Source organism: Sordaria macrospora, chromosome 6, assembly GCF_033870435.1.
Source record: "Sordaria macrospora chromosome 6, complete sequence".
Taxonomy (NCBI): domain Eukaryota; kingdom Fungi; phylum Ascomycota; class Sordariomycetes; order Sordariales; family Sordariaceae; genus Sordaria; species Sordaria macrospora.
Window position 1 is genome coordinate 2,367,638 of NC_089376.1, and position 19,835 is coordinate 2,387,472.

Below are 19,835 nucleotides of genomic sequence, written 5' to 3' on the forward strand. Positions count from 1 at the left end.
TGCGTGCTGCCCCCTCGGCATCAGGAAACTAGGAAGCACTGTCTACGGTGGGCGGAGAGGTGGACTGGAGGTCAGTAACAGAGAAGCTGGCGTGGGACTCGGGAGTACGACTTGTCAAGAACTGGCAAGCCACTCGGTACCTATGATTGATCAAGTTCCGGAAAAGCAGGCGAAAAAGCTTGCAGCAGTAGCCAGCGCGAGCGAGCGGCAACACCAATTGCCTTGGTGAGCCTAGTAGGTAAAACCCCTTGTTCGCTTGGTAGAGGGTACGCCAGTACACAGTCTCGACAGTACTCTAGGAACGGTAGGGCCGCTGCCGTAGAGACACGAGAACTTCGCAGGACGGGAAAACCGGGGTTGGGTTGGAGTAGGGAATGGATAGGTACGTACCTCGATGCGGTGCCGGTGGGTGGATGTGAAAGTTCAGAACTCTTTTTGCTACAGTTGCTAAGTGCGCAATCGACACCTCCCAAAGGCAGGGGAACATCTTGTCATGTTTTGTCAAGCAAGTACGCACTGCGGAGAAAGTCCCGTGCCAAAACGGAGACATCTGGACGAATCAGACGACCAAGACAATCAAACTAGACGTCATTCCACAATCCAGTCTGCACCGTTTCAAGCGGTACCTTGCGTTTCTCGCTAACGCAGTGGAGGTTTTGCACATACTCAGCGAATGCCAGAGATACCTTAACCTCTTTACCTACATTACATTACACGACCAAACCTACACGGCATTGCATATGAATTGAAAGAATGGGAGTGATGAGATATTCATGAGATGGAAGAACGATTGAAATCATATTTGCCGAATGTAGCCGACACTGGCAAGAATTTAAGGCGAGCGCAAGCTATCGACCATTGTGCGCATCACAAGTACTTCCAGTAATGTGTGGTTCTGTGAAGTTTCAGCTATCACGTTTGTATAGTCTTTGGGGCCTTCATGAAGCTATCTTTGTCCACTTGAAATTTTTCTTGGAAAAAGCCACTTACGATCCGGTCACTTGTGGGATAGAATGCCACTGAATCTCAGTACCGGGGTGCGCTCTCAGAAGATTGTTTGGCACTTGGCTCCGAGAACACATGCTGTTGATCTTGTTTTTTTCGGGGTCACATTGTGCTTTGGGCGATGATAGTCATGTTCTGCTTCCTTGGTTCGCGGACCGGAGCGCCCGACAGGATACATATAGGCAAGCTGGCAAGCAAGGCAAACCAGTGAGGCCAGGCACGCCAGGACGCCAACTGCGCAACCGAACCCGTGCCGACGTCGATCTCTCAACTTGGTGGCGCGGGGGACCGGTGTTCCTTTTGGTCAGCGATTGAAGTGGGAGGCTTTCAGCACAAGTCCAAACAAGTATCGCCCGCTCATCCGTTCACATGGCTGAAATTGGTTGGTCCGCAACAAAGCCGCGCTGAAGATCAGGGACTGCTTCCTCACCGTCGTTCTTCTGCAAAAAGTTGAAACTGGTTGTAAGAACGTCTTGAATACCGGTACATTAGAGGCTCCATCAGGCTCAGGGGAGGCATGAGCGGTCGCTCCGTTGATCTTGGATGGCCCGCGACTGTGAGGGACGTCTGCCGGCAAACATTCCCCGGAACAAGACAAAAACTCAACTATCGTCGTGACCTATTGGGGGATTTAACACTGCTGCACCCTGTGGGCAAGCCGCGCAGCACGCATGTGGTGTACAGCTACTTGTAGGTACCTCAATTGTGAAACGGTGCCACGTGCACCGTAATGCACAGTATCGACAATTCTTGACAGTTTCAAGTCCCGACTTTCGGATTTTTTGGGCGAGCATAGTCAGTCATACTGTGTAGGTGGGAGGAAAAAGGGACGAAACCAGCACATCTGGGCCTGGGCGTCGGCTATCCGCCAACAGAAGCAACCCACTGCAGTAACAGTTGTGGTTATTCCCACACTTTCGAGCTGTATCCAATTCCACTTGTGTAATGTGGTGCGCAAGCTACGACCAGTTCGGTATCGATCACCACCCAGTGCGACACTCTTTGAACCTCTCTCCCTTACCTGAAGGGCTGGCAACTGGCAAGTCGGGTACGTGTGGTGAAGAGACAGCAATGATGGGAAAACGGAACGGGGCTACCTATCGTGAATACCTCTACCTCCGGGTATGCTGCGAAGCATAAGTGAAAGGACATTGTACATTTACAGCGAAGACGGGAGTTCCTGTGCCACGCTCACTCAAGTACCTGTACGTGGTTGTGCATGACAGTACTGGTCTTGGCCCGCAAAGGCATAAAAAGTTGACCGTAGTTTTGCTGTAAATGATGTTCTTTGCTTGGTATTCAGGCAGCCAAAAATAAGAACAGTTAGGTGATCTTATCATTAAATCTGCCCTTTCCCGTTCCTTATTGAACCCCCATTCTATCCGGTCAAGGTCATCGGAGAGGCTCGTGGCTTCCGCCGTTGCGGTTCCGTTCCGTTTCACGCTTGGGACCTGGCCGATCGGCAACCCGGCAAGCGGCAACCCGGCAACTCGGGCGCCAACTGCGGACCGGAAATTGGGCACGAAATGCAGTGGCCAGTTGGTGACCGAGCGCAGACAGTCCGGGGCATGCACGTTCTGTGCTGGAAATCCGGAGCTACTCATCAACCTCCGCGCCCTCCGGATTCTCATAACTGGCCATCCCCGAGACCGCTTTTTCAACTTTCCAGTTGCTGACTCGTTTTCTTACTCTTGGTATTCTTTCGATCCTTCTTATACTGGCTGTACCTTCTAAGCCCTCTTTCTCAAGTCAAGCGTTATGCAACTCGAGGGTCTCCAGGTCATGACTCTCTCACCCGTTTGAGACAGTTCGATGATAATGACGAGATATATAGCCCGTCGACCACCTTTGGCAACGCATTAACCACAGCTGGATACGCCAGAAAGCTTTTGGGGATTCCCAAATCCAAACATCGGCAAACAGCCAGCAGGTCGTGATGGGATGGAAAGCGCGGTACAAGAACGATCCACGGGAACTGTGTCTTCTGCTGGCATGCCTTCCATCTCTTTGTTGAGGCTTGAAGCTGTGCTATCATTGAGTGCAGATGCCCGGCTCTAAAGGGAGATTCAACGCTCTAGCAAGGGTAGTTTGTGCGAAACATCCAGAGGCTACCAACCAACATACCAAATGGAACAGGTCCTACTCTGGAGATTATGGGCTATACGCTCAGGACCATGGGGGGCATCATTTATCGCTTTCGGAGTGTGGTCTTGAATGAGTTTGGCCTGCTGATGGATATATATGGTTGACGATGGGCATACAGCTATCGCTTAAACGGGATGTTTCATTGTTCACAACAAGTGAAACCGTCATTGGAAACCGTTGGGGCTGGATCTGTCCCACCGTGAACTGGCGTTGGGTTGTCACCCCAAAACATTACAAGAATGATAATGAAACACCCAGAGACTGTCATGGTACAACCAGGACAGGAAGTCTCAAGAGATGCTCGCTTGCACATGAAGCTTTGGGTATTTCCTGGCTCGAACTTTTCTCTTTGCGCATTCGCCTTTGTAGTCCGAACACATTCCTTTTTCAAGTGGCCGAGATGGAGCAAGACAAGCAAGGCCTGGCTGTCAAAGGTTCTTGAATGAACTGTCCACGATATAGAAACCCTGATGTCAGGCACTCTTTAACACAATAGGTTGGTGATAAAGGTTTACAATGGACGGACTAGAAGGCTCTTGCCGACACATGATTTAGATGGAGCCCTCGTTGCTCGGCCGCCCAACTTCTTCATCTAACGTTGATAGCTTGCAGAAACTAACACGATATGCACACATTTGTGTGCTTTAAAAGTCACAATTTCGTAAGTGCAAATTAGAGCACAATGTTAACAAGGTCTAGAGCAATCGATGGCTGTGCCTTCCAATACCTATCAACAGCAACAGAGGAATACTTCGCAGTAGTAAAGTGCCTACCTAACCTTAAATAGCAAGTTTAAATGACGGTTTAAGCTTGATGGAACTGCCTGCCATTGGTTTAGATCCAGCAATGAATGGGTCATTGTGGGTCCCAATTGGAACAGGTTCAAGGTACATGATGCTATTGCACACTAGAGGCAAACGGCATGCAACTGCAGGGTAACCTCTGCGTAGATTGTCGATAACGAGGTACCTCCGGGGTCCACTTTTCACTGCGCAGGAATGTCGGGTGAATTTGTTGTAGGAGCCAAGCTGAGTGAGTGTCCGAGTCTTGACACTTGACATGGTAATCACCTCCGTCCCGTCTCTAGTTTCCTTACCTTCCATCGTGCTGTTGACCTGGACATTGGATCGAACGGATCCCTTGTCCCTTGGCCTCCCCGACAACCAATTCCTCACTTCTTCTTTCGGCGCAGCCTCCCTGGTAGCCTGATGCAAGACCTTTTACTTTTGGGGGGAAAGTAAAGGCCTAAGTCCATCAGTCTGATACCATCCATTTCCTTCCATTGCACACGTAGCTCCTTTCTCCGCAGCCACCACAAGAGGGAATCACCTCCCACCTCGCATCTCGCACCTCGATCCTTCTCGACGCCAGACAGGCACTCCCTTCCCAAGCTCCCGTCAGTCGGCTCCTCCTCCCTTGAGGCTGTTTGGTTATTGAGGTGACAGATTGGTACGGATACTGCTGCGTTGCACAGCTCCTGGCTGCATCTTCCATGTGTCCGTGTGAAGCTGCCCTGCCGCTGCGTTGAGCTAGGCGCCAGTCAGTCCTCCCTCACCAGGGACCACTGACCATCCAGCCCGTCCTCCCAACCCATCCCCAGACCTGCAATCTCTTTACAAGTCCCACCTGCAATTGCTCGCCACCAGATACTGCAGCGTCACTTCTCCGCAAAAGACGGCACTCCGCATCGCGCATGGCCCTCTCGGATCAAAGGACCATGTCGTCGCCGTTAAAGAAACAACAGCATGAGATAGAAGTCGTGGCTGATAGGGTGCTCAAGAGGGTGGAAATTAGTAGGGTATGTCATCCTCCTCCACCTCCTCCCATTGCATCATAAGCTTCCAAGAGGCTAGTTGGTAACCCTCCTTTCCTCCTGCCAGATGGTCAGAAGACTACAGAACCGCCTCGCCCTCGCTCAGTTCAAGACAAAACATGGCCTCGAAGACCTTACCCTCGACAGCATCGAGCCCCGGTTCGAAAAAGAGCTGCGTCGAAGCAGGCTTCAAGACGGCGATGTCCTGTCCGACTCCTCCTCCAGCGCTTCCGATCTTCCATACCCCACACGAGGCCTGATGAGCTCACCACTGAAGGCTCCCGTTTTCTCCGATGCCATCGGATCCAGCAACGGTACCTCAGGTCACCGCAAGCGCTCGTATCTGGCATCCTTCGAGTACGACCAAAGCATGTCGAGTCCAAGCAAACGGTTCCGCCAGTCACCCACCGCTCACCGTTCCTTCACGCACGGCAGCCACGCCTCCTGGAAAGACCACCACGACCTGGCCCAGTCATCACCCTTGAAACCTCAACGACAACGTCATTTTACTACCTCGACAGGCCCCAACGTGGCCTTGTTTGATACCTCGAGACAGATGAGCAAGGTTCTGGCCTCGCCTGGCTACGGTGCCAATCACTCAGACGACGAAGACGACGCCCCCATACACTCGTTTGCACACTCTCACGTGCGGGTATCGCCGCCAAGGACGCCGCCGATGCGCACTCGCAACGTCCTCGGCGGAAGGAAGAAGGAAAATAAACACCCCTTGCCCACCATTCGCCGGCCTTTGGGAACAAATACATCGATGGGGGGTCAACAACCCCAAGAAAAGACAAACGAGGAGGGTGCGGATTTGCTTCTCTATCTGGCAGCCTCGCCGTCTCCGGCCCGTCCGACCAAGAGGCGATTCGATAGTAACAATCATGTTGCCCACAATCACCACCTTCTAATGGAACCGCCATCGACTCCACCGCAGAAGCACTTGGGCCTTCTTAGCAGCAACAGGTTGGCGTTGCCCTCGTCCATGATGACGACACCTGGAGGCGGAAATCCGTTCCCCAATACTCCTGGCTTTGGCTTCGACTTTTCCGACTTCGTTCACATGACGCCTAGTCCGGCGCAGAAGCCTTGGAAGACGCCAATGGCTAAGACGCCGCTCAGCGTTTCACGGAGGCGTCTCACGTTTGATGAATAGCCTTGATGTTTACGAATCTCTTTTTATCCCCTCTTCTCTTGGTTTGCTTTCCGCTACTGTCCGATTCCCCACTTTTGTTTGACGAAAAAAAATACCATTACATCACACGTTGGGTCATCTACGCTCTTGGTAGCATAGTCCTCCTTTGTTGGTTCCATGATACCTCTTGGGAATGCCGGCGAGTGCTTCTCTTTCTTCTTATTCCCCCCTTTTTTTCATACCTAGTTAGCATCGGGCCCGCAACTTTTGCAGGTCCTGATCTGAGTTTTGCCTGGAGCTTTGGAGTTTACGTTTTTGTTACGACCCCTAGACTCTTCTTGGTTCTCTCCATCAGTCACTTCGTCACCCGCTTCGTCAGCAGCGTAAAGTTGCAGTGGTGACGTCGATTCGACACGAGTCAAGTGAGGACCGATGAAGAGGCCAAAGGGGGTTATAACCCTAGAGTGTGCTTTATTATGAACGACCAAAAAATTGACGCAAGATTGGATGGAGTTGTTTGTCTATACCACGGGCGTTGGGTGCCTTTTGTTTGTCATCCTGTTTTCTTGCTTTCTTCAAGTTTGCTGGCTTGTTCACCAGCGGGGTCGGTTTGGGGTTTTCGAACTGAAAACCATGGTTGGGAGGGGCGACGACATTTATGAGGTACGAAAAGCTGGGAGATCAGAAGTCAAAAATATCCTGTCTCCGTCTTCAGGGACGTGCTGTGTCGGAATAATTATCCAGGGCACATTGTTCCACCGCGGCGTCATTGGATATATGATGAACATATCGGGGGAACACGAGACAAATTGGGAATGCGGTGTTGTGTAGAGCGAAATTCAAATACTGGCCCAGTTGTTTTGCTAAAACAGTGGGTTAATTCAGTCTCTCCCATCCTGTCTTCTTCGTTATACCAGCTGGTTGAACTTGTGTTGTTTGTATTCCCTTTGCGTCAGCACTTCCCCTGAGTTTGTAGTGCAGACGAAAAAAGTAAGGTACGACGCGTGAGGGTTAATATTGCGGCGCAGCTATCACATTTACGCGTCATCATCAACGTGGTTGACCAATGATATATAGCCTATGGTCACACAGTCCTGGCGAGCTTCGAATAAATCGGTGACCCATGCCCCCGTACAGATCCAGTGATGAATTCCACTTACGTTCATAATTTATGACACAAAGCAAAGTGAAAACCTGCAGCGTCAGTGAGACGCGGTCGTGGTTATGATTCCCGTATGGTGCTGCAGAGTTCCTCGACGACGGGTACGACAAGGTATCGGAAAAGGCTTTTCATCTAAGTCGAGATCCACAATCAGCCTACGCTGTCTGATTGAATATAAAAGTTCCGCTGTCCATTCCTTCCTCTTGAAACACCATTCATTCCCTCTCAAAACAGCACGCGATGAGTGACTGGCAAAGTGAAAGAAAAAAGCCGCGACAAGGACATGAGCAAGCTATGCCGGAGGTCTTTCACATTGTCAAAATATACAGCAAGTATAATGGAAAGCAAAGTAAGTTGGGAAACAAACAGCCCCCACGACGCCTCTTCGACGTGTTTATACAAATCCCGCCAGCATCATCCGTAGTAAACGCCCAGAAGAGACCATTGTGAGACTCAACAAACAACAATAACCAATATGATATACATGAATCAAGTTCGGAAAGAAGGGTGCCACTCAAGAAAGTCCTTTGCCATCCATGCAATTGCCGTTTGGTACTCCATAACCATAACCATGATGCCGTCCGTGTTTCTCCCATACAAGCAACCAAACTCCTCTTGACAACTTACCAAACAAAACCTTATCATGAACTTTGGTCGTTCAGTTCGTTGCTTCGATCCTCCCCTTTTCTCCTTCTTCCCTTTAAAGTATCATGTAATGACCATGGTCAAATAGCACCCCCTCTCATCATCAAGAGATCCCGTCTGCTACTGCTGCCACTACTCTTCTGTTTCCCTTTGCCCTTCCCTAGAATTTCATGGACATGGCTACCGCCCTTGCCACCTTTCCCCCCAGAACCTGAGGGCCCGGCCTGATTCGCCCTCCACTGATCGCGCATTTGACGGATACGATCTTCGCGCTCCATCTCCTCCACACAATCGGCAAGGCGCTGGCGCACTTTGTCGTTCTCGGCAAACTTCTTGGCCTCGATTCGCATCCGGACGATGAACCGAACAGCTGTGAGTGCCTTCTTGAGGAGCTTGCTCGGGGCAGGTCTTGGTTGTTGTTTCTTCGAGCTCAGCGGGGGTGAGAGAAGGCCGTGGTGCTGTTGGGTCTTCTTGACGGAAGACAGTTGGCCGAGGGCTTTGCGGGATGTAGGGTTGTTGTTGGTGCTCAGTTCGGCGCGGATCCGGTTGATGATTGCTAGATCTGCCTTGTTGCTGTGGTGAGGAGTCAGGTTAGTTGATTTGTGTCGTGCATCGAAAAGAAGGGAAGGGGGGGAGGTGGCATACCAAGCATCGCGGATCTGAACCTCCAACGTCAGATACCTCTTGGCGAACGCTGCATCCTTTCTCAACCTTGCTTCGCGATCCCAGCATGCCTTCATCCACTCCATTTGCATTACCAATCCTCTGATCTCCTTCTCGTGCCTCCTCTCCGCCGCCTCAGCCGCGCGGATGATAGCTTCCGTGTCCGCGTCAAACGCTCCATCAGCAATCTTAGCCTTGGACCGGGTGTACACCAGTGCCTTTAGATCGTGGCCCTTAGCCTTTGCGATCTCCTCAACAGCCTCATTGACCACCATCTCAGCCTCTCTGACAGCCTTCTCCTTTTCATATGTAAGCGTCTTGACATCTCGGTGTAGCCTCTCCGCACTAGCCCTGTATGCAGCTCGTTCGCTTCGCGCCCGCTCGAGCTTCTTGCGCAACGCGACCTCAATGGCCATCATCTCCTCGAGTGCCTCACGCTGCTCCCTCACCTCGCGGTCGAGCTTATCGGCAGCAAGTTGTGACTCCTTCAGCATGCCATGCAGGTCGCGACGCTCTTCGAGTGACATAGACATGTCGCTTAGGAGGCTGTTGTCGAGATCAGCTGCGTGGTGCTTGCCAAGCTTATTAGCCCGCTGCTTCTGGTCTTCAAGGGAAGCTGCCACGAGCTCATTGCGTTCGCGCTTGTACTTCTCGCCCCGCTCTTTGTATTTCTTGAGAGCCTGTTCATGTGCCTGTTGGGCCTCTTCGGCGGCAATTTGCGCTTCGTCAAGAAGCTGCTCGAGCTCCATCTTCTCGTCTTCAAGATCTTCAAACTGCCGTTGAATCTCTTCCGCGGAAGCACTGGCCTTGCGCTCAGCTTCGCGGAGGGCTTTCTTCAAGTCGTAAATAGACTGGTGGGCTGTGGTCAGTTGGTGCCGAAGTTCCGAGATCTCGTTCTTCTGGGCGGAGCCGCCGTGGGAGGATAAAGGAGATACTGCAAGCTTGCTGATTGTGGCTTCGTGGACCCTGCGCTCCAGCTCGGCGATCTGTCGCTTGAGCAACTTGATGGTCTCTTTTTGGGCGGCCTCGCGTTGAAGAAGCTCAATCTCCTTCTTCCTTGCAGCAGTAAGGTCACGCTGGAGGAGGGAAATTTCGTGATTGCCTTCAGCTCCGCCAAGGTTAGGGAACAAAGAAGAAGTGGCCTTCTGTGTCTCAAGCTCTGCAATGCGGCGCTCAAGTTCGCGAATGGTTCGGCGAGCTGTCACCAGTTCTCCCGGCGCCGATGATGACGAATCGTGAACCTTGGCCTGGAGCTGAAGAATTTCTTGGCTGAGGCGCTCTTCCTCAGCAGAGGCCTTCTCGATCTCCCCCTCGAGAGACTTCTGCATGTTGCGTTGTTGTTCAAGAAGAGACCGGTTCTCTTCTCTTAACCTACGGACTTCATTGTCCAGCCTTGTCTTCGCGGAGCGCAAGTTAAGCTTCTCCTGGTCAAGTTGGAATGTATCCTGGTCAGGACCTTGGTCCTTATGTTGCTGAAGTTCCGCCTCTAACTCGTCACGTTCGGCCGTGGTGTGAGATAGGTTTATCCTCAGGGAGCGAGCCTCGGCGTCGAGATTGTTATACCGTTCTTGCAGCAATTTCTTTTCTCTCGTAATCCGAGCCAGATTCTCACTGGCATCCGCCAGCTGAAGTTTCAAACTCGCTGCATTTTCATTGTACGGCTGGGCATTGGCACCCAAGGCATTCATCGAAGCTCTAGTACCATTCGATGTGGCCTGGGCGGAAGCAAGTTTCTGCTTGAGATCGTCGCATTCTTTTTGCACTTGTTCGAGATCCTGATCGGCTCTCTCAGACTCCTCATCCAGAGCAGCCTGCAGGACCTCTACTTCATCCTCCAGCGCCGCAACCTTGTCCGTCTGTGCTTGGTAATCGAGCTGGGTCTGGCGGTGTTGGTCTTGCACTTGGCGCATTTCCTTTCGAAGATCCTCTAGCATTTGCTGACGAGACTGAAGGTTCTGTTGCAGTTCTTGGATCTGCCGGCTCAGAAGTTCCTCTTCCCTCTTGTGCCGCTCATTTTCTAGCTGGAGAGCCTGCTGCATCCTTGCCTCCTTGTTGGAAAGGTTCCCTTCTAACTGCTGTAGCTGATCAAGTGACATTTGGAGGCCAGAAGCCCGCTCTTGGGCCCTGCTCAGCTCCGCTTGCAGTTGTCGACGCTCAGCTTCCCACTTCTCACTGTCGTTATCGTACAGATTATCCTTTTCGCGGCATTCGGCCTGAAGATCGGAGATTTCGTTGTTCAGACGCTTCATCTCCTCCGCGTATTGGGCCCGTAGGTTCTGTTCGACACCGAGAGTATGGTTATTTAGACGGACCATCTCGTCCTTGTACTGTGCCCGAATGTTCTGCTCAATGTTAAGCGCATTCTGCCGTTCACGTTCCATATTAAGTTCGAGCGCTGAGACTGCAGTCTGCAAACCGGACATTTCGCGCCGCAAAGAGGCAGATTCGTTCGCCATGGCATCGTGGCGCTCCTGCAAGAGTTGCTTTTCGCTGGAAAGCTGATCGAGTTGCGCCTGCCCCCGTTCCAGCCTAGCTGCCATGGATGCGCGAGTTTGCTCGAGTGATTGTCGCTCCTGCTGCACCTGGCGAAGGGTCGACTTGAGGTTCTCAACTTCGGCGGACTGCGCATCGCGCTGTTGTGCTATCGTCAGGCACTCTTGTCGGGAATTTTCGAGTTCGCTTTGGAGGCGGGCAACCTTTTCCTCGACCTGTCGTGAAAGGCCCTTGGTCATGACCGACTTGTTTGCCATCTCGTTCTGCAATTCTTGCAAGTTCGCCTCCGCCCTCTCCTTCTGTGTGATGGCCTCTTCCGCCTTATCCTTGATGTCGTCTAATTGCTGCTCAAGACGCCTAATTTCGTGTTGAAGATCCTCGATGGTTTCCCGGGCCTCTTGTAGCGCTTCGCTGGATGGTGCCTTGTCCTCTTTCTCCTCCAACTCGGCGATCCGTTCTTGAGCCTCTTTTAGTTGCTCCTCAAACTCAGCGGCCTTTTCCCTCAGCTCCTCTACCTCTTCCTCATGTTCGTCGATGGTTAGGTCCTTTTGTCGAATATCATGCTCCAAGTCGGCGATATGCTCCTGTAGCTCTTCAAGCTTCTCGTTCTGGTCCTGGCCCTGGCCCTGGCCATGCTCGAGTAGTTGTTGAAGGCGTCGTATCTCGGCCTCCTTTTCCTCCACCAACTGCCGCAAGCGCTCTAGTTCGGCAAGCTGATTCCCGTCTGAGAATTTCTTGGTCGCCTTCTCTTGCAATTCCATCATCTGGGCTCGATACTTCTCGAGTTCCTTCTCGGCGGAGGTAAGGGTCTTCTTGTAGCGCTGGAGGTCCCGCTGCATGGTAGCCTTGTCAACCTTGAGCTCAGTATTCTCCTTGAGCGCAGCCTCGCTGAACCCCGGCCCTGCCTTTCGAAGCGCCTCTTCCAGGAAGTGAATCTTGAGCTTCAAACCGAAGTTTTCCTTCTCTATCTTGTTGACAACATTCTCTTGCTCGCGCAGTGACAGTTGATTGCCGGCAGCCAGAGGGCCCTTATCGCCTCCTCGCCGCCTTATGGTGATTGGTGTCGTCACTTCTGTACTGGAAACGGTCGCATCGTTTGGTAGAGGTGTGTAGGAGCTGTATACTGAGGTGTTGAGCTTGGGCAACGGCGTGATGTCCTCGTCTATCCTCTCCAAGAAATTCGGTGTCGTCCGGCCATTCTCCTTGCCGGGCAGGCGCCTTGCACTGTTTCTCGTGGCTGATTTGAGGAGGGGTGTGAATTCTGGACCGCCCACATTGATGTTGCCGTTGGCTTGGACATTGCGCCGGTTCGTGAAGGGAGCACGGGGAGCAGGGGCGCCCCGTGGTGTCGAAAGGTTCGGTCGGTTGCCATTTCGGAGTTGCTGGGCAATGTTTGCATCTTTAGAGGGCGAGTGGAAGGAGAGCTCTTGCGACAAGTCAAAGTCGGGTTGGCGGTCGAGAAAAGTCGCGTCGCCGATGGCAGTGCGCGGCGTGCCCAGGCCCTCGACGCCCGGCTGGACCATTTTGGCGGCAGGCCTTAGGTAACAATGTCGTGTTCTCTGTTGGGTATGTATTCCTCATAGATGGTCTGATTGTTGTGGTAGTTGGGGGAGTAGTGGCTATGGTGGGCGGTGGTCGTGATGATGATGGTTGAGGTCGTGAGATGTATTCGTTATTGTTGTTGTTCTTGTTACTGCTGCTTGACGCAACTCAGCTACCAGAGGCAACCGGACGTCCTCGCTGATGAATGAAAGACACGACGCAAGCAGGTTGTAAAAAGCGATGAATCGTAAAGACAAAATTCAGGACATGGTTTGGCATGGCATTTGGCGGGATGGTAGAATTACACTTCACGCTCAGGTGCGGTACAGCGCTTCCTGCAGTGAAAGCGCGTTGCGACAGTGGCCCCTGCATGGCCAGCGCAGCTTTTTGTTTACTTGCGACAGTCTTGGCCAACCGGACGAACCTTCGCACGCACCAGCAAAGTGTTTGAACCTTCCTTGGTGCCCAAGCGATTTGACGGCGCCTTTTTCGTTACCTACCCTGGAGCTACGCTACAACCATGGGCAGTTCCATGTCATACAAGTATACAAACAAACAATTGCTGTCGGCGCATGCCCACAACAACCACTTGGACTAATAAACTTGCTCTTGGCTGATTTTTTATTTTTTTTTCAACTAGCCACCGAGAGCGCAATGCTCTGAGGATTTTCGTATTATATCAAACTACCAACCTCCTTCGCTGCTGTTGCTATAAACCGCCGCATGGCCATCATTGCTCAATAGCATCGCGGCTGCCCCTACGATATTCACAGGCAACCCAATCCAGTAGCAGTGGACAAGCAAGAACAACATGCGAAGGTGGCAGGCGGGCACTTCAGTTAACTGAAAACTTCCCAAGTGGTAGTTGACTGGATTCGACGGTCATCGAAACAGACAGCTCGAATTAAAACACGTTGATGTAGACCTCGACATAACTCAACTGAAGAGAAAGACTGGAAGGGCCCGCACCAACCGAATGAGGTCTCATCGCTACCCACATCCTCCAACGATATCTCCCGTCACCCCATCAACAGAACAAACAAACCCCTGAACAAAACAAAAGAACCAAAACAGGAGAAACAAAAAAAAAAACAGCCAAGGCCTCGCCCCCAGGAAGGATCAGGAAAATAATACATTTACTTCACACACTCTCTATACAAACTATACAAACCATCCTGACAATGTCCACCCACCTGCCCCCCTCCGCGCCGCCCGTGATCTTTTCCCCCTCCGTCGCCCGCGCCGCCGCCTCCACCGCCAAAGACTGGTCCTACATCGACTCCTGGCTTCTTTCCAAATACGCGCCCCTACCAGCACATATCAAAGTGCCCTCCTTCGAGCGAGACCCAGACACTCTCAAGGCTCTCCTGGCCCTAGCCGCCGCCAACGAAGCAGCCGATGATTCTCGCCAGCAGATCGCCGACCTGGAATCTGCTGCTTTGGCGAAACTAAACAATACCAACAATAATACTGCGACCTCCTCTCCTGCTGACCAGACCGTTGCTGCACAAGAAGATCCCTTGACTTCAACGTCAACGTCAACGTCAGCGGCCGAGACTTACCAAGAGGCAAAAACCGCAATCCTAACTTCCCTCTCCTCCTCCCTCACCCCTTCCGGCAAGGAAGCGCTAACGTCCCTCTCATCCCTCTCGCAAACCCTCTCCCTGCCCCCCTCCCGAGCCGACCCCCTCCACCTTGCCTCCTCTCTCCTCTCGCTTTCAACTGAGCTCAACAACCTCGAACAGACACAACAGCGACTGGACTTGGTCAACTCGCACATCACCCGCGCCACAGCCTCCATCGACAAGTTACTCTTTCAGCTGCGAAAGGACCAAGGTTACAGCCCGGTTGCCGGGTTAGCAAAGGAAAATCTGGAAGTGCAGCGACGGATTAAAACGCTGACGGGACAGACGTTGCCGCAGTTGACGGACAGGGTGGCGAACTTGGCAAGTGTTGTCGCCGTTGCTGAAAGTGAGGGTGGTGCTGTTGGCGAGGAGGGAGGAGGAGGAGGAGAAGGCATGATGACGGTTGAGCAGGTGCGAAGGGAACAGGAGGCTTATTTGGAGTTGTTGAGGCGCAAGCAAGAATTGGATGTTCAGCTCCAGCCGTTTCAAGGGTTGCCGCCTGATACAGAGCAAGCGAGACGGGAGTTGGAGGGGTTGAGGGAAGAGTTGAGATCGTTGACGAGTAGGAGGGATGAGGCGTTTGAAGGGTTAGTTGAAGGGGGGTTGTCACCGGAGAAAGAGATCCGTGGACGGGGATAATGGCAATTCGCAACAATGAAAGAGGGAGAATGCCATGGTGTTTGGATTTTTCGGTTACTTTGATGAAAACCCGATGATTATTTTAACCCTCCATCACGCAACATACTCTGGCCTCACACCCTTCTCACTTATACCACCTCTTTCGTGTTCCTTCTCAGACCAGAGCCTACCTTCTCTTCATGTATATAAAGCCGGGCTCACTTGTGTCATCTCTCCAGTCCGGTGTTTCCACCTCCGTATCGTCGTCGGGCGTCTCCATTATATTACACGCGAGCATGGTGTCTGCTCTAGTCAGCTGTTATCAAATGCCACAGAAAAAAGCTTGAAACAACGCATGCATGCCAAAGCCACGAAACCAATAACGTGTAGAACCAACAAAAGCAGAACATCAAATTCAGAAAGTAGGTAATCATTGCTGGGCTCGCTTGCCTCTTCCTGCCACTGCCCCTCCCAGTCTTCCAAATGGCCTTCCGAGTGTTCGGGTTTTTGTCGGAGGCGCAGCCACCGGCGGATCCTTTGCCGGAACAGGAGGCGCCCGCCCTCCTGCTCCTTCCCTGCCGGTGCCCTTGGCATCCATTGCGGCCTCGCCTCCTCCTATCCTCAGATCACTCAACGCCGACGAAGCGTCGTCTGTATCTCCGCGTTGAAGGCGCCTGGCACGTTCCTGGACTGATCGGAATTTCTCTAGCAGTTCAGTCCAGCGGATGATGCTGTCGTCTCTTCCCTTAAGTCGATTGGGGCGGTCAAATGTGGACGCACTTGGTGTAGTAGCAGTGCTGCGGGTCAACAACATGTGAGTATCGATTCCTGAAGTGCATTTACGGCTTGGGGACGGTAGCGGTGTTGAAGAGGGGGAGCCGACAAGCGCCTCGGCGACTGAGCCATGTCGCGGGTGAGACAAATGGGCGCCTCCTCCACTAACACCATTCCCAGTGGCAGAGTTGACATACGGTCTAGGCGCAATATGGAGATAGCCGATCGAGCTGACGCTGTTGAGGCGGTTTTTCAGGGCCGCAAAGGCCGATGATTGCGGTAGAAGCATCAAAAGTCCGTAGAGACACTTGTACAGGTGTGGGTATTTTTCCGGCTCGAGTAGTTGCAAACGAAGATCTGGTCATTGTTAGCTAGCTGTCAATAGGTGTAAAGGAGGGGTACTGGAAGGAAAAGGTACAAGTGAAAACCGGCGACTCCAGTAGTTGAACCAGCTTGTCGATCTGGATGAGCATGTTGACCGTCATCTCAAGCTCGGCACTATGAGCTAGTTAGCAGCGTAAAATACAGAGAGCCAGGGAAATGCACACAATATCTGCAAGAGATTGTAAGCCTGTTCGTAGGCTTGTGCTAGCAGGCAGAGCGAGAAAGTTGCTACTGCATTGTAACACCATGATCGGAAAAGCGCTACAAAGAACGTTTGACCATCCTAACAGTTGTCAGCGTCATATTTGAAGGCTTTACAGAACGCGACGATGATTTCCTACCTTTGTCTCGAGGTTCCTGAGCCGCTTCCGCAACTCCGCTAGTTCAGGGGCGGTAATGAGATTGTTGTTGAGGTTTTGCACCATTATACTCGCGAACTCGACGTCCTCTTCCTTTTCGATACAATCAGCCAATGTTCTGTAGATCCGCTCGGCGCTGAGACTTGTGCAAAGTTGTCGGATTATGAGGTTGCCCCTCGTCTCTAGAAGCTTTCTGTCGGTCGAAAATAACTGCAGTAGGTTAACCATGAAGTTGGAGAAATAGTCGTCTTCACTGTTTCTCGAAATTTGGGAGAGAAGCTGCAAATCCTTGGTAACGACTGCTTCTGCAGGGTCGGAAAGGGTCTTGAGCAAGGCTGGGAAAGTCCCATCGTTGAAAGCCAACACTTTTCTGGGCGCTTTTCGGTGCAGCATGATCAACCATGTCAGGGCAGCAACACGGGTAGCCTCGTGATCGTTCAGGAACAACAGTGTCAGTGAGTTCACGGCAGCAACATAGTCTAGGTCAGCTTGAGGTGTTGGCTGAGGTGTTGGCTGAGGCGCGACTGCCGGAGTAGGGGCTCGTTCAGGTGGCCTCGACTGAGCTGGTGTCGGACTGCGGAGGTCGAGGTCTCGTGAACTAGACAAAGACGCACGATTGCTCGCATTTCCGTTCAGTCGCTCAATGGAAGCCGGTGGGGCGGATACAAGATCTGCTTCGTCAGAAAGAGAAACCACGTAGTCCATCAGCGAGTTATTGACTCTGGCGGCGGCTTGGCGAATCGATTCAACCCCGCTAGCCATAGCCGGCAGCAAATGTGCCAGTATCTTGGGCGTAAATGGCAATACTTCTTCCGGGCAGATTTCGAGGAATTCAACGATCCAGCGTAGCGATTCTAGAAGTCCGTCCTCTTCTGGAAAATCCATCAGATTTTTCTGGCGACTGGTCCGAGGGTGAGAGGTAGACATACCTAAGGGCGAATCGAGAGTGGCTGTTAGTATCTCCAGGATGGCCTTGTAGTTGATTTGTACGTCCTGCCCGGGAACCCAGTCATCCTCGCTGCTAACATCATCGTCGTCCTCGTTTGCCGTAATGGAGTCGACCTCGTCCCCATCCTCAAGGGGCCGGCCACCACCGCTACCGATCGAGTCTTTTCTGCTTCGCCTTGCCGCCTCTCTGGACCTCTTGCTCTCGGTTATTCCCTTCTTGACTTGAGCGATGCGTTTGATCTCAGCCAGGAACTTGTCCAAGCAACCCTGAGTAGCAACATGGACGTCTCGGTTGGAGTCACTAAGAAAACGCAAAAGTCCCCCAAGGAATTCAGGCAGGTAGGTGACAAGCTCAAGATCGGGAATCGAGTCCAGCAGAGTAATCCAACCGACTAAGAAGGTTCTGCTGAAGGGATTCAGGGCGAAGATGCGCTCCCGCAGCAGGGGGATGAATTTTTGCAAGGAGAAGGCAGTGGGCAAGTCTAGTTGTTCGTCGTTGGCGTTCTTATCGTCTCCGTCGAAGTCCTGAGGCTGCTGTAGCACTGAAACATAGGTCGCGGCCGATTCCGATACAATATCTTTAACTAGGCGATCCAAAAGCTCGGCGCCGTTTTTGACAGAGAGCTCGGAGTCGGCGCCCAACTAGGTGCCGTGGATGAATATGTAAGTAACATGGTGCTGGAGAACGGACGGCCCGATTTTGACTTACTTTGCATAGGGCATCGAAAATATAGTTAAAGTAGACCAAAATTTCACCCTTGGCCACCTTGGCTATGTTGTACATAGCCTCACATGCATAATATCTTACCCGGGCATCCTGGTCCGTGAAGCAAGCAAGGACAGGAGGAACAATGAGCTCGAGGTACTTGGGAAGCTCCTGCTTGGAAGAGTGAGTAAGGGAATGGGGCAGTTTGATATGCTAACGGGGACGGATGTCAACCTACCGGGCCGAGTGCTATTGCGGCGGCAGCCAGGCCTATCAAGCCACCGTTGCGTGCATGAGGTTGATGAACAGCATACGCGTAGTCGTTGCAAAGCTGATCGAGGATAGCTTCGATTTTGGCATAGTCCTTGGCGGCGATCAGCTCACGTATGGTACGCTCCAGGCTGGCAGAGCGAACTTGTGTAAGTCTAGGGTCTCGATCGATAAAGAGTATCCATGAAAGGTCAACACCGTGAGAAGACTGGCCTGCGGAACCGGGAGGCGAGGCCATATCAATCCACGGAATGGCAAAGTGGAGGAAGGCGGTGATGACGGAGAAGCAGGGGAAACAAGACATACTCGAGTGCCCCGATCTTGCGCTTATCATATAGCTTGTCATTGAGGAAGCGCTGAATGTTCGCGTCCATGGCTCAGAAGGGTCTCGTCGGGCGTGCTCTTATTGATCAATAATCTAGACCTGGTGACTCGAGCACATGCTGCTATGCTCCAGACCCCGTTAGCGACCGAGACAGGACAGGAAGGACGGTTATGTCGGCCGTGTGCGCCGGTGGTTGACGGGATAACAGTGGTCAGGGAAAGGCCGACGGGGTTCCAACCAGCATACCTCCAGCAAGTGGCTATATGTCAAAGATGGATGGCGCTGCCGTGCTAGTCCAACCTGTCACCGACTTGGTCTGACCGCTCGATCTTTGGTCCTGCCTGAGTCGTCTGTATCGTGTACGCCCTCGACGTCCTAGCACGAGAAGCTGGGTGAAGTTGGATGGTGTTGCGGCGCAGAGTGGAGCCTAGGAGCCTCTAGGTAATCCGGTAATATGGAAATGGAAAAGATAAAAGGTGAATAGGTAGGTGTGTTGATGCAGATCCAATGCACGGTTATAAGGTTGATGTGAATGCGACGATCTGCAAACGCTTTCCCAAGCTTTTGGCTCAACGGGATGCGGGATGCGGGATGGATGGATCAAGAAATGGATGGGTAGGTAGAGGAGGAGGAGGTGTTCGTCAGGCTCGCTGGTGACTGACGCGCGCCTGAACACTTGTCCTGCCTATAGCTAAGGTAAGTGTACCTCTCTGTACCTATCCGTGCTCTTTAGCGGCAGCCTTTCTTGCCGTCCTAAATGTCTCCAAACCGACGGAACTCGTACTAGCAATACCGACCTTCAATCTTGCTCAAAGAGGGGCGAAGATGCCCGATGATAATAAATAATACTCCAGGCAGAAAGTGTCAGTGACGTCGTGGTTCATGTTAGCCGCGCTTGACTGTTGGACGTGCTGCTTACTTACCTTAAACACGTAGGTAAAAGTAAATTACATGCAGAAGGTAACAGTGGAGGGCAGTGCAGTATTGTACCGGGCACCCTGATGGCAGGCTGTTGATACGTATGTTACGTATGTGTACGACCTATTACGGAATACAACATGTAGTCGTCTGATTGGAGCCCATCCTCGGCACAAGATGGCAACTTTGCCCAGGCGCATTTATCGTCTCAATGAGATACCTCTCTACTATAGTTCTACTATACAATATATGATATAAGTAAACGCAAGCGAGGTGCTTCGAGCAGTCGAAACCACCAAGAATGC

The 19,835-nt window shown here is 52.1% G+C and overlaps 5 protein-coding genes across 5 annotated transcripts; 3 read left to right on the plus strand and 2 right to left on the minus strand.

Moving 5' to 3' along the window:
* Positions 1–4,143: 4,143 nt before the first annotated feature.
* On the plus strand, positions 4,144–6,119 carry SMAC4_08302 (uncharacterized protein; the record flags this gene model as incomplete). The annotated part of the gene is made up of 2 exons (XM_003344311.3): positions 4,144–4,948; positions 5,031–6,119. The coding sequence occupies exons 1-2, from the start codon at positions 4,844–4,846 to the stop codon at positions 6,117–6,119; spliced, it is 1,194 nt and encodes a 397-aa protein (XP_003344359.2). The 5' UTR covers positions 4,144–4,843.
* Positions 6,120–6,605: 486 nt separating this feature from the next.
* SMAC4_13992 (uncharacterized protein) lies at positions 6,606–6,929 on the plus strand (the record flags this gene model as incomplete). Its single annotated transcript, XM_066091726.1, has 1 exon — positions 6,606–6,929. One exon carries the CDS (start codon positions 6,606–6,608, stop codon positions 6,927–6,929), a length of 324 nt encoding a protein of 107 aa, XP_065947505.1.
* Positions 6,930–7,985: 1,056 nt separating this feature from the next.
* SMAC4_08301 (uncharacterized protein) lies at positions 7,986–12,584 on the minus strand (the record flags this gene model as incomplete). The annotated part of the gene is made up of 2 exons (XM_003344310.1): positions 7,986–8,478; positions 8,551–12,584. The coding sequence occupies 2 exons, from the start codon at positions 12,582–12,584 to the stop codon at positions 7,986–7,988; spliced, it is 4,527 nt and encodes a 1,508-aa protein (XP_003344358.1).
* Positions 12,585–13,784: 1,200 nt separating this feature from the next.
* Positions 13,785–14,867, plus strand: SMAC4_08300 (uncharacterized protein; the record flags this gene model as incomplete). The annotated part of the gene is made up of 1 exon (XM_003344309.1): positions 13,785–14,867. The coding sequence occupies one exon, from the start codon at positions 13,785–13,787 to the stop codon at positions 14,865–14,867; it is 1,083 nt and encodes a 360-aa protein (XP_003344357.1).
* A 108-nt stretch (positions 14,868–14,975) lies between these two features.
* On the minus strand, positions 14,976–19,746 carry SMAC4_08299 (uncharacterized protein). Its single transcript, XM_066090776.1, has 9 exons — positions 18,594–19,746; positions 18,256–18,418; positions 18,021–18,191; positions 17,293–17,953; positions 16,346–17,235; positions 16,169–16,287; positions 16,039–16,118; positions 15,818–15,977; positions 14,976–15,643 (listed from the first exon to the last, which is right to left on the minus strand). The coding sequence occupies exons 1-9, from the start codon at positions 18,659–18,661 to the stop codon at positions 15,277–15,279; spliced, it is 2,679 nt and encodes an 892-aa protein (XP_065947506.1). The 5' UTR covers positions 18,662–19,746; the 3' UTR covers positions 14,976–15,276.
* Between the last annotated feature and the right edge of the window lie 89 nt (positions 19,747–19,835).

What these genes read in the sequence shown, in the direction of transcription:
- SMAC4_08299 (XM_066090776.1), bottom strand. Translation starts at nt 18,661, where the DNA reads ATGGACGCGAACATTCAGCGCTTCCTCAATGACAAGCTATATGATAAG. An exon ending in TTTTCGATGCCCTATGCAAA is followed by an intron (nt 17,954 to 18,020) that starts GTAAGTCAAAAT and finishes CACGGCACCTAG; the next exon opens with TTGGGCGCCGACTCCGAGCT. An exon ending in CACTCTCGATTCGCCCTTAG is followed by an intron (nt 17,236 to 17,292) that starts GTATGTCTACCT and finishes TGGATTTTCCAG; the next exon opens with AAGAGGACGGACTTCTAGAA.